This window comes from Crocuta crocuta, unplaced genomic scaffold (genome assembly GCF_008692635.1).
Source record: "Crocuta crocuta isolate KB4526 unplaced genomic scaffold, BGI_CrCroc_1.0 scaffold70, whole genome shotgun sequence".
Taxonomy (NCBI): Eukaryota; Metazoa; Chordata; class Mammalia; order Carnivora; family Hyaenidae; genus Crocuta; species Crocuta crocuta.
Genome location: NW_027528417.1, coordinates 12,993,042 through 13,013,086, shown reverse-complemented (window position 1 = coordinate 13,013,086; position 20,045 = coordinate 12,993,042). Strand labels below are relative to the sequence as shown.

The 20,045-nt window shown below is 41.2% G+C and overlaps 1 protein-coding gene across 1 annotated transcript in view; it reads left to right on the top strand.

Annotated features, from left to right (window-relative positions):
* The window catches only part of TPRG1 (tumor protein p63 regulated 1), a 144,442-nt gene that overhangs the window by 38,715 nt on the left and 85,682 nt on the right, over window positions 1–20,045 (top strand). The window contains exon 3 of the mRNA XM_077754545.1: window positions 1,872–1,963. Coding sequence (XP_077610671.1) covers window positions 1,872–1,963 — 92 coding nt within the window. The remainder of the gene's footprint in view (window positions 1–1,871; window positions 1,964–20,045) is intronic.

Sequence of the window (20,045 nt, the reverse complement as noted above, 5' to 3'; positions counted from 1 at the left end):
ATGAACCAGCCGCAGAGGATGACAGCGGAGTCAGAAATCATTCAGTCCACCGGCTGACTGTTCAATTCAACAGGAAATGTGTTACAATGAGAAAATCAGAATGTCTCGGTGTAAGGGCTGTGATCTTATTTTCTTAAAAGCTTCCAGGAGGCTTTCATCATCCGCTTGGCTCAGAAACCTTTGGTTCTGTCTCCTCGGTTGTCTTTATAGATAAGGAAACGGAGGCCAAGAAAACTCAAATAATTGGCTGGAGGTTATAGAATTCATTTATGACAGATATGGAATAGGATCCGCAGTCACTTGACTCTGTTCAGTGGACATTTCCTGAATGACTTGGGCTGTGCTGAGTGAATGGTGAGGGAGGGGGTAAGGCTCTGCACCATTTTCTGCCACTTTATCTGAAGTAGGGCCATTCTTTTCCGTTTTTCATATATGGATTCTCATAAGTTTTTTTTTTTTTTTAACCAATGGATTTTTGTGGCCAAAATGTTTCATAGCCTTTTATCATAGCCTGAGAAAGCAAACAAACTCAAATCCTACCCCCACCCTAGCTCTGAGAGGAAAAGACATGTGAATGGGAATGGATCCTAGGCCAGGCTAGTGTCCCTCTTTCCTTTTGTGACCGAAAGGTCTCAGGTGGGGAGGATTAGGGGGCTGTTAATATTTAGAGATGATTGGGTAGTTAGTATTAAAGTCCTATTATTATATTATATATTATAAAGTCCATATATTATATGGAGAATATTCAGGAACTGGGAACCTGCTTGTCAGTAGCTCGGGGCTGGGAATGAGGCCAGGACTGCATTTGTAGGTGGGGCAATGGAATGTTTGTTTTCTCATCTTGGCTCCACGACTTCTTAGCTGAGTGTACTTGACAACTTACTTCCCTGTACTAGCCCCCGTTTCCACACCTAGAAAGCAGCCTTGTTAATTCTTGGGATGCAGTGATTCTCAACCTTTGCTGCACATTGGAGTCATCTGGGAGGCCTTCAAAAATCCCGATATGATGATATGTGGGTCCCACATGGCCGATACCCACTGAGTATCTGCTGTGATTCCCCTGGTGTGCAGCCTGGGCATTAGGGTTTTTAAAAGCTCCCCTCGTGATTTGATAGGTAGCCAAGGTTGAGAATAACTGTCTGGAGAACAATAGCTCTCAGTACAGTCGTGCACCAACAGCATCACCTGGAAGCCTGTTGGAAATGCAAGTTCTCAGGCCTACTTCAGACCTACTAAATCAGAAACTCTGAGAACAGTGCCCATACCTCTGTGTTTTTGGTTTGGATGTGTCCTGAAGTTTAGGAATTAGAGGTCTATGAATTTCTTATCAGGGAAAGGGTTAATCAACTTTTAAGCTAGAGGTAGGCCCATAAGTCGAAGCACCTGTTGGGAGAAGGGTGAAGAGAGCAAGGAAAGGAGACCAAAATGTTAATTTCCCAGAATCAGCTAATATGATGGTGAGTATTAGAAAAAAGACTTCTCTTAGGTGTGTTATTGCCAGGTGCTCTTTGAAGAGAGAAAGGTTTGCTTTTGAAAATGGATATATTGCTAAATGCTTTGGACTTTCGGATAAACGTGTTTGTTTGGGAAAACTGACCCCCTGAAAAGGACTGTCTTCATTTCTGTGATAAAGTGTGGGTAAGATCATGGAAGACAGGACTTGGATTGCTTTGGTCCCACCCAAGGAGTTTACTAAATACCAGAGTTCAAGTCTAAGCTCTCTGGCAGGCTGTGGCTAGAACAGACAGACAAATGCAAGAGCTACCTTTCCCATCAGCTTTTTGGAGAAGGCTATGGGTTATACTCACTAGTCATAAGCACAAAGAGGGCTCGGTTTTCTCTAAACTAGGTATTTTCTTTGTCCCACTCAGCCGGGGGCCATTGAGACTGCCATGGAAGACTTGAAAGGCCACATAGCGAAGACTCCTGGAGAGACCATTCAAGGCTTCTGGCTCATGACAGAGTGAGTAGTTATGGCTACGTGAGGGGCCATGGAGATCTAGCATTCTCCTTGACACCGCTGTAACTGAATAGGAGAGAGATCTATGGCAGAATTTCTTCTGGATGCCAGGTAAGATCATTGGTTGGCATATCCCTGTTAGTAAAGTTTTGTGGTGCCGATGTATGACAAGGTTGACTCCTACAACAGTTTTCTGGGCATAGTCAGCTATCACTGTGACTCCCTTAGGTCAGGCGTTCATCATAGTCCTCAAGGACTGTAGCCTGGACTCTTTACTGGTCTCTCTGGTCGCAGTCTCTGTCTCTTACAGGCACTCTCATTCCAGCTACATAAGGCTACTAACCATCCCACTCTGGGTACGGTGGAAAGGAAGGCTGGAAAAGACAAATGAGGTCATTATACACAATTTGAATTTTATCTAATGTCCAATAACATGAGAAGTGAAACCAGCAAAATCATGCAGGACAGAAAAGACAGGCCACCAGTCCAGTTAGGTTAAAAACCAAGTATAGAACTTGAGACTTTATTCCTTCAATAAGTTCTCCATTCACCCCTGAGGCTTATCTTAGCTCTCAGGGCTTTCATTGCAAATGACGTCGTGAAGATAGTTACCTTGTGTCTTGCCCTGAAATCCTAGTGTCTATGACTTTTTCTTCACTGACCAAGAGGATATTAGGAATGCCATGGTATAATAATAAGTAATATATTCACATAATAAGAGAAAGAGGCACCTCTTTTCTGCTACAGAATACATAACACTAAATGGAGAAGGTAGGTAGGACTTCATTCTGGATGCTCAGTAAGTTTTCTGGCTCCAGAGGCTCCAGCAGAGAAGTTCAGTAATTCCTCTGTCTTGAGTAAAGAATGATTTAATCTTTCACTCCTGGGCAGGATATTTTCTTTGACTGAGTTTTAGGAGGGTGGGGGTGGTAAAGGCAGCACTTGAATGTTCAGTCATCTGGGCCAGCAGAACAAAATCTCTCAGTCAGTGGAATGTAGAACCAGATCACTTGTGGGTCTATCTGCCTGACTGACCGCCATAGTACATTATCGTTTCAAATGAGTTCTAAGAATTGAGTGAAAATGAGATTGGAAAGACAACCTGACCATGTCTAGGCATTTGTTTCTTCATGTATAAACTGGAGATGGTGAAAAGTACCTGAGGACTTGTGACAAGGGCTAAGTGAGACAACATGGTAAAACTCTTAGCAAAGTCCCCAGCACATGGTGGATTTTCATCAGACATCAGTGTCCTATCTCTGTTCACAAGTTATAGCTGTTGCTAAAGGCCCTTTGTTTTTGTTTGTTTGTTAGCCTCTGCCTTTATTTTTGTCCTATCCATCTCCAGCTCTTTCATCTCTGGGTTATCTCTAATGAAAAAAAAGTCTCTATGATTCGGGGTTTTTGCTTATTCACTTTCACCACCCCCTCTTTGCACACGTCACCTGCAAAGTAAAATTTGACTTGTTCAGATAAAAAAGTCTGCCTTGATTAGGACAGATGTCTACTTGAATTCTGAAGGTCTGATCAGAAGGAGATACGTAACCTATTTTGTTCCTATAGTGCATTTCATTTATAAGAAAGAATGCACAAATGTGGTCTTTGAAAATCCAGTGGTAGCTTTTTGAATTCTCAAATAATAGAATCAGTATTTTCTTTAATGGTAGAGGCTTTAATTGTTTGGTCTTATTTGTATAGAAATTTGGCTTTTTTTTTATTTGGAATGTTTTTGTTTTGTGATTATAAAGGTCTTTAGATATCATTTGTCCTGAGATAAATCAGACTGTGTGATCTATATTAAGACTTAGCACCATAATTCTGTTGGTTTGATTTATCATCAACTGGGATGATTGATAAAACCACCAGTTTTCGATGAATCTGAACAGGTGTGCCCCAAGACCCAAGTTTTGCACCTAGCTCTGAACCGAATAGGAAGCTTGAAGAGTTGGTGGGGACTGCCTGGCAACTAGTTTCCTATGTCTCTTTTGCTTTATGGTATATACATTTATATTACAGACGGTAACGAGTGATGTATCCTGTACACGTGGACTTTTAGGCAATCATTGTCATTTGGTGTCAGACTTTCTTCCACTGCACTTTGGAACTATCTCTCCTCTTTTGATGGTAGTTCTTTTGTGACTTTTTGATCCTCCTCTCTGCCAAAGTCATTTTATACCTCTTCCCAATCCATCTAAAGCTACTTTCAAGAAATATCTGAATCCAGTCATTTCTACCGTAGTAATAATTTGCCAGTTGCTTTTCTTTGCCTCTTAATCCTTAAAGCTGGTTCAGACTGTTGTCTTGTAACTGTTCATGAAGAAGATGGGGGAGGCATTTGTCAAAGGAAGGGCATGCATAGAGGTTTTGAATAACCTTTCACACTTAAGTCTTTGTTTGTTTGTAGTGCACCAATGTAGGAAAGGCAAAAGCAACAAAAGCAATCAGTATCAGAACAAAACCTCCAAAATAACAACAGCCAAACAAAACAAAAGAAAAAACTTAAGAAACCAATAAACCTACAGGCCCAGAGAGGTGAGAGCCTGGGGCTACTCTTGTCCTTTTCCCTTTTTTTCTAATAGGACGAGAGCCATCCATTCAGTTCTTCAGAGTTACAGAGGCTATACTGTACACTAGCTTCCCCAAATGCACCAACCATGCGTAACTCTGTTGTGTGTTACAGCAGTGACTGGGCTTCTGCACGTCAGTGGTGAGCTCCTTTTACAGAGATGAGAAATCCCTAGTTACTCATCCAACAGTTGAAAGAACGTTTGCTTTCAAACAAGTATTCCAGTTTCAGAATGATAAGAGTGAAAACCCTTCCAATGTATATAGCACATTACAGAATGACTTCATGACCATGAACTTGCTTTATGTTTGCTACAACCCTGCTGGTTTTGTGATTGCCATGTGACAGATGAGAAATGGAGATGAGGGACGAGGAAGTGGACAGGTGAGATCACATGAGGGATAAAGCAAGGATGGCAGACTGTACTCCTGTACTAGCCGGGGTCTGATTTTTTCCCAAAGGATGTAAGGTGTAGGTGTGACTCATCACAGCTTAACCTTCAGTCATGGTTGGTCAGAGCCATGGTTTGATGTGGGGACTATCATGAGTGCTCAACGGCCTTGTGTACCATATTTAAGAACTTAGATTCTAAGTTCTTATAGGCAATGGGGAGGCACTGACGGGTGATAAAGTATGATTATATTTCTATTTTATAAAGACTACTGAAGGCCCACAATCCCTTATCTAAACCCCTGGAATCTGATAGGAATCAGACTGAGAATTTTTCAGATTTTAGAAAGGTAAAACAATACATACACATTTTATTTTATTCTACAAGTAGAGGCCTGCAACAGCCTCCTAAGAGAACATGTGATATTCAAAGTTGATGGGGCGCCTGGGTGGCTCAGTCGATTAAGCGTCCGACTTCCACTCAGGTCGTCATCTCATGGTTTGTGAGTTTGAGCCCTGAGTCGGGCTCTGTGCTGACAGCTCAGAGTCTGGAGCCTGCTTCAGATTCTGTGTCTCCCTGTCTCTCTGACCCTCCCCTGCTCATGCGCTCTCTCTCTCTCTCTCTCTCTCTCTCACTCAGAAATAAATAAAACGTTAAAACAAAAAAGTCGAATAGATGGCTGCATGTTGTTCCAGAACTGGTTTTAGCACAACGTGTGCCTGCGCCATGGCTGCCATTTTCAGGGCTTTATTGAATTTGGAATTATGGATGAGGGTGTATGGCCTGTACATGTTTGAAATGTGAAGGAACAATGGATGGCGGGAAGGCTGGCTGCCAAATTAGATACTTGTGCAATATCAGCGAAGGGCTAATCCAGTGGTGTGCCGGAGCTGGTTTGCACTGGCTTAGGAGAGGTGACCGTCACAGTTTCGGGAAGCTTGAGAGTTGATTGCTAATTATTAAAACATAAAATGTCATACCAAGTAAATTAAATTTAAAACAAAGGTCATGTATTCAAAACTCCTTGCTTTCTGATTTTTTTACTTCATTTTGCTGTTGCATTTGGTGTTGGGGTTATTTATGCCTATTATGCTTGTGTAGTGGAAATACTATGTGATGGCATGCTACGGTACCTCTCTTCTCCACTGTACATTCAGCAAGTTCATGTACATGGCTTGGAATTGACCCTGGGAGCAGTGATTCTACCAAGGTAGTCAGCAAACACTAGAGGTCAGAGTTCAACGTATTGCTTCCTTGATTGTCTAAACTTTAGAAAGCAAAAGTGAATATGTTAACAATGGAGATTAAACTTACAAGTATGCCATGTCTGTGGCTGTGGTGTTGTGAATACATAGAACAAAAATTGAGGAAATAGCGTTCCAGTGCTTAAAAACTATTGACCAGTTCCACAAATGTCACCTTCTTCACTGAAGAATAGGTGCACTCTGGACGGGAAGCTGAGGAACACTTAATGCCAAGCAGAGGCTGCAAGGTTCCTGAGGGTCTGTTCCTGGGGCCCAAGGCGAGGGCAGAAGGCACTGTGTTCTCCCACCTACACTGCTGACCCCCAGCCCCAGCTGGGAATTATAAAAAGCCTATTCTTCCTGCTACAATCCTCTTGTGCTCTTTTCTGCAAAAACATAACCTGGCGCACACTTTAAAGAATAAACGTGGGGCGCCTGGGTGGCTCAGTCGGTTAAGAGTCTGACTTCGGCTCAGGTCGTGATCTCATGTTTCATGGGTTTGAGCCCCGCGTCGGGCTGTGTGCTGACAGCCAGCTCAGAGCCTGGAGCCTACTTCAGATTCTGTGTCTCCCTCTCTCTCTCTGACCCTCCCCTGTTCACACAGTCTCTGTCTCTCTCTCTCTCTCTCAGAAATGAATAAAACATTAAAAAATTTTTTTTAAAAATGTGTAACCGAATTCTGTTGTTTATCATAGAGCATAGCCAGAAGGGTGCATGTGAGACTGAGAGGCAACCTAATCACGGACAGCACAGGACTTTGTGGCTCTCTGTGTTTAGTTGTCTGTGAGGCAGGAGTTCAGGCCAACTCTTGGGCTTTGGCCTGGGAGACTGATGGGTTCACTGGGCCGCTATTCCAGGCTTAGAAGGAAACAATAACTCTACTTTATTAAGAAACGGCCATATGCCGAATGTTGCAGAAGAAACTTTGTGCGTGCAGTCTTATTTAATTATCCCAACAATCTTATCAATCGCTTTTTATAGAACTTGCTGAGTACAGTTTTGGGGAACAAATGTGTCTGAGGTGGCCATCGGGCATCCACCTGGAGATGGTGAATGGATGGTTTTATATACGCATCCAGATACTATCTTAAGTAGTTTGTTCAAAAGGGACAGTAATTCTGACATGCTTGTTTCTTACAGCCTTGCCTTCCATAGAAGCTAAGGGTGTAAAATAACATTAAATCAGTAAAAGCATTTTCTAAGAGATATCGCCCAAACTCGAATGAGCTGCTTTGTGATGTTCTAAATTTATATTGGTATATTATTCAGTAAAATTAGAAGAAAAATTAGTTTGAAGGCGCTTGGGTGTAGGGTATGAGGAGGATGGAGAGAGAGGACGAAAGGAGAACAGGAGAGATGCAACCATCAAGTCCGGGTAGATCCCAGTTAGTGGAAACCATTAAGAATAGCACCCTAAGCAGACGCCACTTAGGACCCAGACCTCCAGTCCAGCCCATCCCGGAGCTCCGTATGCCTCCCCAGCTATAAAGACAAGATGGTATCTTTGTTAACTTTATCTCCTCCTCTTATTGTCCTTCTTGACCCTTCTGGGAGAGAACTTTTTGAAGAAATTGTGTGTACACTTTCAGAAGTGATCCATTAAACCGGCACCAAGGAGAACATCTTGACACTCCCCAAAGTCTAAAAATTGTGTTGTAATGGCAATGAAGTGGCTCTTCAGCAGAATGTACTCAAGATGTCTTTGTATATGGTGCTTAAGGAGGCAGGAGGAGATGGGATCTTCCTTTCAGCACATTAGTCTGAAGTGGTTGGGGGGGCTGTTCTCATTCCTCTTGTTCCTAAATGGGAAGACTTGCCTCTGGTGGCTAGAGGGTCAAGTAACTCTCAGTCTTCAAGTTGTGGAACATACTTACAGTGTGTCTCATTGCCTACCTTCCCCTAAACCCACCACGGTTTATATCCTAGCACTTTGGTATAATAAATATGTGAAATCCAATTTACTGGCTTCGTTGGACATATAGATGGTAGAATGGAAGTAAAGTCGAGGAGGCAGCTTGGTGTCAGAGAAAGAGTCTTAAATTTGGAGTCCGAAGCCTTGGGTCTGAATCCTGGCTCTGCTACTCACGATCAGTGTACCTCGGTAAACTTAAGTAGGTTTTGCCATTTGGTTTTTTAATTAGGGCATTTGTTTTACTGCAGTCATTAGTCCATTAGAAATTCACTGCTTTTGAAAGAAGCACAACCACTGTTAAGTTTGGGTGTATTTTTTCATTCCAGCTTTTCTCCATGCATCTTGGGCAAAGATTGTCATAATATTAATAAATAACATTTAAATTGTACCAAGTATTCTGATAAGTGATTTCCTTCCATTTACCATTAGATTGGTATAGCACATATGGTTTTGATGATCTCTAAATGGCACTTCCTTTAGTTTTTTTTCTTGTTATCACATAGGTGTTTTAAAGTTACTTGATCATTCGCCTATTATTAGATGATTATTTTCCAAACTGTCAGTGGTTACATAAATTTAAGGGATTATAGATTTAAAAAAAATTGTTTAATGTTTATTTATTTTTGAGAGAGAGACTGCATTTGGGTTAGGGGCAGACAGAGAGGGAGACAGAGGATCCAAAGCAGGCTCTACAGTGTCAGCACAAAGCCTGATGTGGGGCTCAAACCCACAAACCATGGGATCATAACTTGAGCTGAAGTCAGATGCTCAACTGACTGAGCCGCCCAGCCACCCCCAAGGATTTATATTATTCTTTTAAAATCGAAGCATTCAGTAAGGGCTATATACCAGTAGTTCAGAGTAAGACCGCCTGATTGGAAAGAGAAATGAAAATACATTAAGGCATTCTCCATTTATTTTTTGACAAAGAAAATAAGTAATATTCTACAGCACTTTGTGGGTAAACATGCTCTTCTTCATTTAATCCTGACTTCCGAGCAATTATCTGAGGTAGTTAACATTACCTGCAGTTTGCAGGTGATAATCAAGGCGTGGAAGAGTCACAGGACTGCATAGTAGCAGGTGGGGGGGGGGCTCTGATGCATTCTGCTGCCCCCACTTTTGCTAAAAGAATTGTTTCTTGGGCTTGGCGGGGTACATGGAAGCATGCAGGAGATCTCTGCCTAATTTTGAAAGATTTCCCAGAAGAAAGAGCTATCCTAGCAGTTTAAATGAAAAGAAAGGCATCCCAAGAGAGAAAGGGATGTTGAGGTACACACGACCTGGAAGTATCTCCCACGCCTAGAGCACCTCTGGAGCACACCGACCCCCAAAGCAGCGCTGTGAGTGATCACTTTCATACCTGCTCTCACATTTGATCCTCAGACAGGCCCCGGGGAGGAGTCCAGGAGGAACTATTGGCTTTATTTTATGGATGAAGAAACCCAGAGATTAAATGACCTGCCTAAGGGCAACCACTTCTTAAGGGTCACGGGAGGTCTTGACTTCACAGGACCCCTCTCCCTGCCTCCTTGTCTTCTCATCACATGGCTCGTGCTGCTTTTTGTGAATTTTCATCTCCCGATACAGCGATGGCCGCAGTTTCAATTGCGTACCTGATATTTGCGCCTGTGTCTGGTTTCTTTGTTGGTTGTCTGTTGTTCCAGGGAGGAGGGCAGAGATTTCATCCGGCAGGTTCAGGGACCTTTTCCTCTCCAGATCGTACTTTGCCTGTGCTGTGCATTTGACAGTATTTAGTCTTTTCCCAGAATCAGCTAAAATGTCAAGTACCTATTGGGGTGCTTGGGTGCCACTGATGAGCTAAGGCCAATCACACTTTATCCTGTCACCGTCTCATTCTAAGGAGTGCTGAACTACTTTTGTAATGAAAGATACTGCTACTTATAATTTAAAAATAAGTAGAAAGACTCCCCCCCCCCAAAACCTGGCAATCAGGGATTTCTAACCTTCTTAGTCATGAATAATAAACGTTCGATGCAAAATAACATTCTGAAATGTATCTCCCCCCCAACCCCACCCATTTTTGTGTACATTCACCTATTCTGGACACTTGGTCCTCAGAGGTTGGTCTTGGAATGAGCGGATCAGCATCACCGAGGGATTCGTTAGCAGGACTAATCCTCAGGGCCACTCCAGACGTACTGAACCTGAATCCCCAGTTGCTTCTGATGTACATTAAAGTTTGAGAGGCACTAGTCCAGACTACTCTCATGCTTATGGGCCGAGGACTTCACTGCCTCCTCACTGCCTAAATACTCTTCTGCTGCACCGTTAAAACTCCGCATATCATGGGATGAATTTTCCTCTCCAGCCTCATTTACTCTTAGACCCCTTTACAAATTATCAGTCAAATCGAACTGCCCACTGGTTTCCAAATGTTCCTGACACTGTGCTTTGACACTGTGATTGTCCTCACTCACTCTGCTTGTTGGGTATGTCTTTCTCTCCTTTGTGTTTGTTCAGACCTTTCCTGTCCTTCAGGATGTTAGGTCCATAAAGCCTTTGCATAGTAATTCCACCAGAATAATCTTCTCTTTCTTTTTTCTGTCATGTTGTACTACATAGCACAGTTCGCTGTGTACCTTGTTGAGGAAAGCACCCCTTGAGACAGGGTCTGACTCTGGTTCACGTTTGTCTGGCGCATCTCCGCCCTTCCTCCCAGCGGTGTCCGGCCTGTGGGCATGTGGTAGGTGCTCAGAACCCATAACAGACTTGACTGGAGTTGAATTCTGATTGGGTCCTCTTCTGTTTGAAGGCCTTCACTGACCCTAGCAGGGTCCACCCATTGAGTCCTGCCTCCATTTCCCTAGGCCCCCAGGCAGCTCAAAGCCCAAGGAGACTTCTTGCATCCTTTGGTGAAAGCACTCAAGATGGAAACTGCCTCAAATCCATTAAGATGTTAATGACCTGGGGCAGGGCTCTGGCAGCAACAGATTCACCCCTGTTGCCAGAAACCATTTATACTGGGTGGGTGTTTTCGACAACCACTTAATTAAACACATTGCTTTTCTCTATAAATTCCCCATGGCAGCAGACGCATCCAGATAGCTAATGGTCCCTGAGTGATCTGCATTATAGGACAGTGAGGGCATTTAGTTACTGCAGTCACAAATGTACTTGGAAATGTTTGTTTTCCCAAGGCTGCTACTAATTAGGGAGGAGTCAGAAAGAGCCAAGAGGTGAAAGAAGTCTGATGCAGCTAAATGCCCAATTCCATCACTTACTAGCCACGTGACCTTGATTATATGAATCTCTCGTATCCTCCGGGCCTCAGTTTTATCATTTATAAAATAGGGATGTAAAATGGGATATTAATCTAAGGGTTAAGTTACCTAAAAATATGTGGAATGCTCACAGTTCTTTGCCACATGGTCTGTGCCACAGGAGAGTTGGCTTTTATTGTCACTGTTGTTGTCATCATTGTTGTTTTTATGTATTTATATTCACTCATTCATACATTCATTTGTGTATTCACCAAAGTCCTCCCAAAAGCCAGACTTCTCCCTGAGTGATGAAAATACAGAAGCAGAAAGACAAGATTTTCATGTTCAGGGACTTCTTAGTCTTGAGGGAAGGAAGATATATGTAAATGAAATGAAAGCACGGTATGATATATGCTGATGTACAGCCCCACAAATGCTCTTTTGGGAGCATAGAACTTGTTGTATTTGTACTGTTGACTTAGATCAAGGGGATTTCCAGGATTAAAGAAGGAAGAGAAATTTCCAAAAATATATGATAGGGAATTACGTCCCAGAAAGAGGGAAGAATAGGTGTAGAATAACAGACCTAGGCTCAGGGAACCACAAACTGTCAGCGTGTCTGGATTATGGTGATCAAGAGTAAGAGAGCTATAAGTAAGCTAGAAAAGTAGAAAGGAACCAGAAAGTCCGGAACTTTGAATGCCAGGCTAAGGAGTATGCATCTTATTTTTTCCTGCAGTCACAAGTTGGAGATCCATAGGTCATTCAAATGCTTTTATTATTTTAATTTTTTTAAAGCATTTATTTATTTATTTATTTAGAGTGCACACAGGAGAGGGGCAGAGAAAGAGGGAGAGAGAATCCCAAGTGACATGTGGGATTGGTCCCACAAACTGTGAGATCGTGACTTGAGTCGAATCAAGAGTCAGACACAAGTGTCCCTCAGACACTTAACTGACTGGTGCCCCAAAATGCTTTTAAATAGGGTATATATTGCCAACATCTTGTCATTCTGTTTCACCTTACACGGACCTCTCTTTATTCCCTTTACTATGATGTGTGGTAGGGACCCCCAGTCATGACAGCCACTATGTGCATCTCTTCCAACTATATGTTCAGTGACCTTACCTTGGTATCTTGAAATCACTTGTGGTAGGATAATTTTTTTAAGTTTATTTATTTATTTTGAGAGAGAGAGCGCAAGCATGGGAGGGGCAGAGAGAGAGAGAATCCCAAGAAGGCTCGGCACTACCAGGGCAGAGCCCTGTGTGGGGCTCAAACCCAGAACCATGAGATCATGACCTGAACTGAAACCAAGAGTTGGTTGCTTAATGGACTGAGCCACCCAGGTGCCCCTGTGGTAGCATAATTTATACCAAAGGCATGAAATGAAGGCATTATCATTATTTTAGAAAGAGTTTGCCATTTACAGCATACTACTGCTGTTCTGTTTCCTTCTTGACCACGATAGGCATTTCTTTCTTGCATTACTGAAAGCTCTGACAGAAAGAGTTAAAAAACTATTTTTCAGAAAGGTAATAGGTTCTGGAAATAATTTACTCATAATTTAAACTTAATCTTGATTATTTAGGGGCCTGCCATGTGTGTTTTCGTAAAGAAAACAAATAAGACCTCAATCTTAATATTGAGGCTATCAATGCATTTGGGCCACTACCTCTGTTATACAAACCACTATTGTAGACTCTTATGAATAAACATGCTGTCTGAATAATCAACAGTAAATTGTGTTTACTCTATGAGGTATCTAGGTTGTCCCAAAATACCCTGTTTTAGGTAACTTAGGGTAGGTCTAAGAAAAGTAAACCATGTGAGGAAGAGGGAGTCTCTGCCTGCACTGGTCTCTTTAGTAGAAAGAACTACAAAGTTTAAAATTAAAATGCTATGCTCTGTGAATTAATAGAAATGTAGATATCCAAGCAAAGAAAATTACAACGGACAGAAAGAGAATTGCAGAATGATAAAAGGGTCGATCCACCAAGAAGAGCGAACAATCCTAAATGTGTATGGACTAAACAAGAGAGCTGCAAGAAATGTGAAATAAAAACTAGAAATAGAATGGGAAGGAGACATAGACAAATCCATGATTATGGTTAGAGCCTTCAACACCATTCTCTTAATAATGGATATGACAAAGAGGCAGGAAGTCAGCGAGGATTTAGATGAACTCAACATACCGACAGAACCCAATCAGCATTTATAGAACATTTCACCCAGTAAAAGCAGAACACATGTTCTTTTCAATCACCCACAGAACATCTACCAAGATCCAACGTATCCTGAGCCACAAAACAAACTTACTAAATTTAAAAGAATTGAAATGATTCAGAGTATGTTCTGTCACCAGACAAGGAATTAATAACTGGAAGATCACAGGAAAATCTCTGAACATTTAGAAACAGCACAACATATTTCTAAATAATCCAGGAGTCAAAGAGGAACCTTCAATGGAAATCAAAAGTACATTGAGCTAAATCCAAATAAAAATATGGCGTATCAAAATGTGTGAGATTCAGCTAACGCAGTCCTGAGAGAGAAATTTATAGCACCAAAGGAAGAATGCTAACATCATACGAGGAAAAGTCTCAGACCAATGATCCAAAATCCTGTTTCAAGAACAACAACAAGAAAACAGATTTAATGGGAACAGAAAGAAGGAAATAATAAGGATAGGAGTAGAAGCCAATAAGTATAAAAATTTGAGAAAATTAATGAAGCAAAAGTTCTCTGAAAAGTTCAATAAAATTTCGGAGTTGTTTGGGTGGTTCAGTTGGTTTGAGCATCCGACTTTTGAATTTGGTTCAGGTCATGATCTAACAGTTTGTGGGATCAAGTCCCACACTGGGCTCTGTGCTGACCGCACGGAGCCTGCTTGGGATTTTCTCCCCCCGCCCCACCTCCTCTGCTCACACGGGTGCTTGCTCTCTCTCTCCCTTTCTCAAAATAAATAAATAAATGTTAGCACTTTTTTAAGTTCAGTAAAATTGAGAAACTTTCAGCAACGCTGACAAAGAAAAAAGAGAGAAGATGCAGATTACCAGTATCAGAAATGAAATGGAATATCCCTATGGACCCTTCAAACTACAGAATAATAAGTGATTACAGCTAAAAATTCTGCACATAAATTTGCCAACTGAGATGAAATGGCCCAATTCCTCAAAACATTCAAATGACCACAACTCACTCAACATGAAATAGGTAATTTGAATAGCCCTATAACAATTAGGAAATTGAATTTGTAATTAAAGCCTCCCAAAAAAGAAATCTCTAGGCCCAGATGGTTTCACTGGAGAATTCTATGAAATGTTTAGAGATGAATGAACGCTAATTTACATAATCCTCTTCAGAAAATAGAAAAGGAAAAAATAATTCCCAGAGCATTCTGTGAGGCCAGTATTAATCTGATACTAAATCCAGACAAAGACATTAAAAAATGAAACTACAAACCAACCTCTCTCATGAATATAAATGCTTATCAAAATGTTAGCAAATAGAATTCAGCAATATAGAAAAATTCTTTGATAAGAAAAAAATTCATATCAAAATGTTAGCAAATAGAATTCAGCAATATAGAAAAGTAATTATATACCATAACCAAGAGGGTTTATTCTAGGGATGTAAGGCTGGTTCAATATTGGAAAATTAATCAGTGTAATCCACCATTTTAACTGCCTACAGAAGAAAAATTACATGATCAGATCAATTGATGCTGAGGGAACATTTGATGAAACTTAACACAGCAATCAATTTATGATAAAAGCTCTTAGAAAAATAAAAGAGGGGAACTTTTTCAATTTGATAAAAAACATCTACATAAAACCTGTAATTAACATTATGCTAGTGGAAAAAGATTAGTGTTTTCTTCTTAAGATTGGGAAGAAGGCAAATGAGTAGACTCTCACTACAGGTATTCAACATAGTACTGGGAGATCTAGCCTGTACAATAAGGTAAGAAAAGGAAATAAAAGATACACAGATAAGAAAGGAAGAAATAAAAACTCTCCCTAACTGTAGATGGCATGACAGTCTTTGTAGAAAACCCCCAGAAATCTACAAAAAAATTCCCAGAATTAATAAATTGCTTTAATAAAGTTTCAGGGTACAAGATCAACATATGAAAATCAGTTATATTTCTCTAAGCTAGCATTAAAGAATTGAGAACAAATTAAAAATGGCATAACATTTATAATCAAGAAAAGAAATCCTTTCTATACAGGACTTGCATGCTGAAAGCTACCAAATTCTGATGAAAGTAATCAAAGAAGATCTAAATAAATGGGGAGACATACTTTATTCATAGATTGGAAGACACAATATAGTAAAGATATCAATTTTCCAGTATTTGACATATAGGTTTAATATAATTCCTTTCAAAAATCTCAGCAAGATACTTTGCAAGTATAGACAATATTGTTCTAAAATTTGTATGGAAAGAGAAAGAATTAGAATAGCTGAAACAGCTCTGAAAGAGAAGACTGAGGTACATCTCACTGGCAGTTCCTATTTTCTACTGCATAACTTTAGCCCCTGGCCATAGCTGACTGGCTAAAGAGGAACTAATCCATTAACTGGCCTGTGTCCCCAAAGACAGCTCAAAGGTATGATTTGGACTAAAAGAATTTGTAATCTTGAGGATTTGAAGTGGGAGAAACAGCTAGAGAGGCCAGTTGGCTGTGAACGTAGACCTGGAAGTTCACGTACACTCAGGATGAAGGAAACGAGTTCATGGGAAAGATGGAATTAAAGAGGGGCAAACACTGGTAGTATCAGAAGGAGCATGGAGGTCAAGAGAAAACAGATGCAATGTGGGGAGAGACATAAAAATCATGACAGAGGCGGCCCCTGAGGGAGTAGCTTTCATTCCCTGTGGTTTTCCAGCTTTCATAAAGCCCAACTGTTCAATGGTTCCTGCTGTTGGATTTCTGTGGGATTCCTCAGAATATTTATCTATCTCTTCTTTTTGGGTTTGCCTGCTCTGGGCTGTGTCTCCTGTACCCAAAGAGCTGAACTAACATAGAAGAGTAAACACCTCTTCCATTAAAAAAAAGAAATACATACATACATACATACATACATGCATGCATGCATGCAATGGAGGTGGCAGGAAGTGAGCATGTGTTGCATCTTGTCCCACAGTGTTTTCCTCTCTGCTGCCCTCTCAAAATTAGGCCTTGTTACCCTGCCAGCTTCTTTGGCTTCTGATCAAGTGAATACCCCAAGGTTGAGTCAGGGGAGGAGAGAGCTCCTCAGAGGCTGGGCCCCCTGTGAGCCCCTGGTGCGCTGTGGGTGACTAGAGCTATTCAACAGCTATTCAGTCGTTTTGTGGAAAAGAGAGAAGGATGGGGTGTGCCAAGAGTCTTTTCTTTTGTGTAGCTTTTAAATTATCCTCTTACTGGTAGTGCTGTGACAGAGAGCAAAGCTGGCTGGCTGGGGAGGAAAAGTAAGTGTGAGCAGCAGCTAGATGGGAAGTGATGGCCTGGGCTGGGGGCCCAAGAGCTGGGTTCTGGCCTTGCCTCTGTCACTTAGTACTCAGTGCATGTCTCTTTATGGGGCTTGGTTTCTCCATCTGTGAAGTGGAGGATAGCAACCACTTAAGGTGAAAAATACCCATAAATTGCAAAGGAATTGTGGCTGTTCCAGCACGTGATATGGCTTCTGCTCATGTCTCCCTCCACTCGCCGCCTCTGTCCCTTTGCTTTGGTCATGCCTGCTTCCTTGCTGTTTTATGAGACCTGATGGATCCCACCTCGGGGCCTTTGTACTAGCTCTTGACTTTATCTAGATACTATTGCCACGGGTATTCCCATCTCCCTCTCATCTAGATCTCTGTATTTATGTGTCCATGTCCTTCGTCGGTGTGCCTTCCTCTACAGAATGCACGAATGGAAGGAGGAGGGATTTGTTTGCCTCACCATCATACCAGTAGAGCCTGGAGCATAATAATGGCCCAGAAAGTATTCGGCAGGTCATCAGGGGGTATTCTTTCTAAACTGGATACCTGGTATTGTTTCTCTAAAGAGACACCTTCCGTATGCCACGTAGAAGAAAATGGATTGCAAATCAGTGACTTTGAGCACAATCCTTGGTGCCTGCCCTCATGACTCCTTACTTGGGTTCGTATCTGAATTTGCTGTTGGTTCCTCCCTCCGGGATAATCTAAATGCGTATAACATGACTCCCACAGCTGATGCGCTCAGAGTAACTTAACTATAATTTCCAATATAATGAAGTATACCCAGCTGTGTCAGACAAGCACACGGGCAAACAGACAAAAACTTGTATTATAGATATGGAATTAATGATTATGTTATTCTTTTAGGATATTGCAATGGAATGATTTTGTATATTTGGAAACTGTAATAGTTTTGAGGAGTTGTCTTCAAGTGGATTTACTTCTAACCACTTATTCATGAGTTTATTTGTTAATTCAGTCAACATTGTGAAAATGTTTAAAGGGAATTCAAAAGAATTCTTACTCATTGCTGTTTTCTCCTCCGCCCCCCGCTCCTCCCTCTCCTTTTTCTTGATCATCACCACCACCATCATCACCTTCGCACTAATAGCTAATAACAATTGAGTACTTTATTTTGTTTTTATTTTTATTATTTGAGACAGAGAGCATGCACATGGGAGAAGGGCAGAGAGAGAGAGAGAGAGAGAGAGAGAGAATCCCAAGCAGGCGTCTTGTCATCAGCGCAAAGCCCAACACGGGGCTCGATCCCACGAACCATGAAATCATGACCTGAGCCGAAATCAAGGGTCAGATGCCCAAACGACTGAGCCACTGAGGCACAATTGAGTACTTTATGTGTGCTTTGTATTTTACTAAGCGCTCTATAGTACTGTTTTTAAAATTCACAACAATGCTATGAGGTAGACATGTATTATTATTATTTTCATTTTAGAGGTGTAGAAAATGAATTTTAGAAAAGATAAGTGACCTTCGTAAGATAGCACAGCTAGTAATGGGTAGAATGACATCTCTAACTCCCAGCCTGTGTGATAGGAAGCCCACTGTTGTTCAGGAATCCAGCACTTAAAATTTAAGATGAAATCAAGACCCCGTTGTGGTTAAAATGAGTCGTAAGGTCACAGGAGTAGTGACAAAACTCCTGGTCACGTGCAGTTTGTCTTCAGGAAAGGGATATAAACAATGAAATTAACATTCACAGAGCAATTTCTCGGTGCCAGGACCAGGATGGGACCATGACATAATACCATCATGCCAAGTTATCTTGGCTGGGAGACTAAGAAGCAGAAGTTCATCCCTGGAGTTTAAGGAACTTATGATAAAGTGAGGGAGGGGGTGATTAATTATTTGGACTCGGCAAGCGTGCCTTAGAAACACTCTGAGGCATTCCACTCTGAAATTTTGGGTAAATCCACAAACTTTCCAGCACCGCCTTCAGACTCATTAGGAGTTTAGGCTCAAATGGTTCCACCTCAGTGCCTGAGAATTCCTAGGTCTGATTCAAATTCCTAGATCAGCTCCTGAAAACAATTTGGTCTTTTAAAACCTTGCTTCTGCATCTGGATAGCGTTTCAAAGGATTGATGCCTGGAATTCCATCTCAACAATGTGAGTCAGAATTCTTCTTGGGTGCTATCCTCCCTTTTTATGGTAATTCTGTTTTCATGATTTCCATTTACATACTGTGCAAACACATGTCTTCCAGCAAGTCTTTCTGTGCATGTCTCTATGCGTGTTTGCACATGCTGTTCCCTCTATCTATAATTAATTAAATCTGCCTTCTGGATCAAGCCATCTCCTGATCATCCTTCAAAAGCTTCTTGAAGCACATTTTATCCAGAGCCTTGCCTCACTTCCCAGGTGGTTTTAAATTCCTTTCAGCAGAGCCGAATGGTTCATCAAAAATATGGGCTCTGGAGGCAGGCAAGTTTGAATTCTGGTTCCAGAATTGGGCAAGTTATTTAAATTTTTTTATGCTTTAGTCCCTCGTCTGTAAAATGGGGATAATGACACTACCTTCTTCACAAAATTACTGTGAGCATAAGTAAAATAATTTATATGAAACACATATACCCCAAACTCATACAAAGTAAGGATTAAATCAATGTTAGACATTAGCTGGGATTTCCATGGCACTATATACAAATTTCTAGGTTATTATTTATCACTCCACACCATCATACTTGATTTATTTACCTTCTCCTACATTAGATTGTAAGCTCTTAAGGACTGGCATAATTATTGAGGGCTTTATAGTCTGAGCACCTACTTAATGTCTTTAATTCAGGACAATTGACCCTTGAACCACAAAGGGGGTAAGGGTACAGAGTCCCCACCCCTGTAGTCAAAAATCCATGTGTAGCTCTTGACTCCCCAAACTTTACTGAGAGCCTACTGTTGACTAGAAACCTTACCCATAACACAGTCAACTAACATCTATTTTATATATGTATTAAATACTTTATTCTTACAATAAAATAAGCCAGAGAAAAGAAAATATTATTAAGAAAATTGAAACACATTTATAGTATTGTACTACATTTACCAAAAAATCTGCATATGAGTGGACCCACACAGTTCAAACCTATGTTGTTCAAAGGTCAACTGTATAGGCAGTCAGCAATGTTAATTGATTATAAATAAAGAGCTTTCATTGCCTTGTTAATGAATGTGGTTTGGTAAAGAGGAGAGCCCAAGGGTTTAAGGTGAAGCATACCTGGGATGAATCCTGACTATGCTGTTTGAAACAAGTTAGCTTCC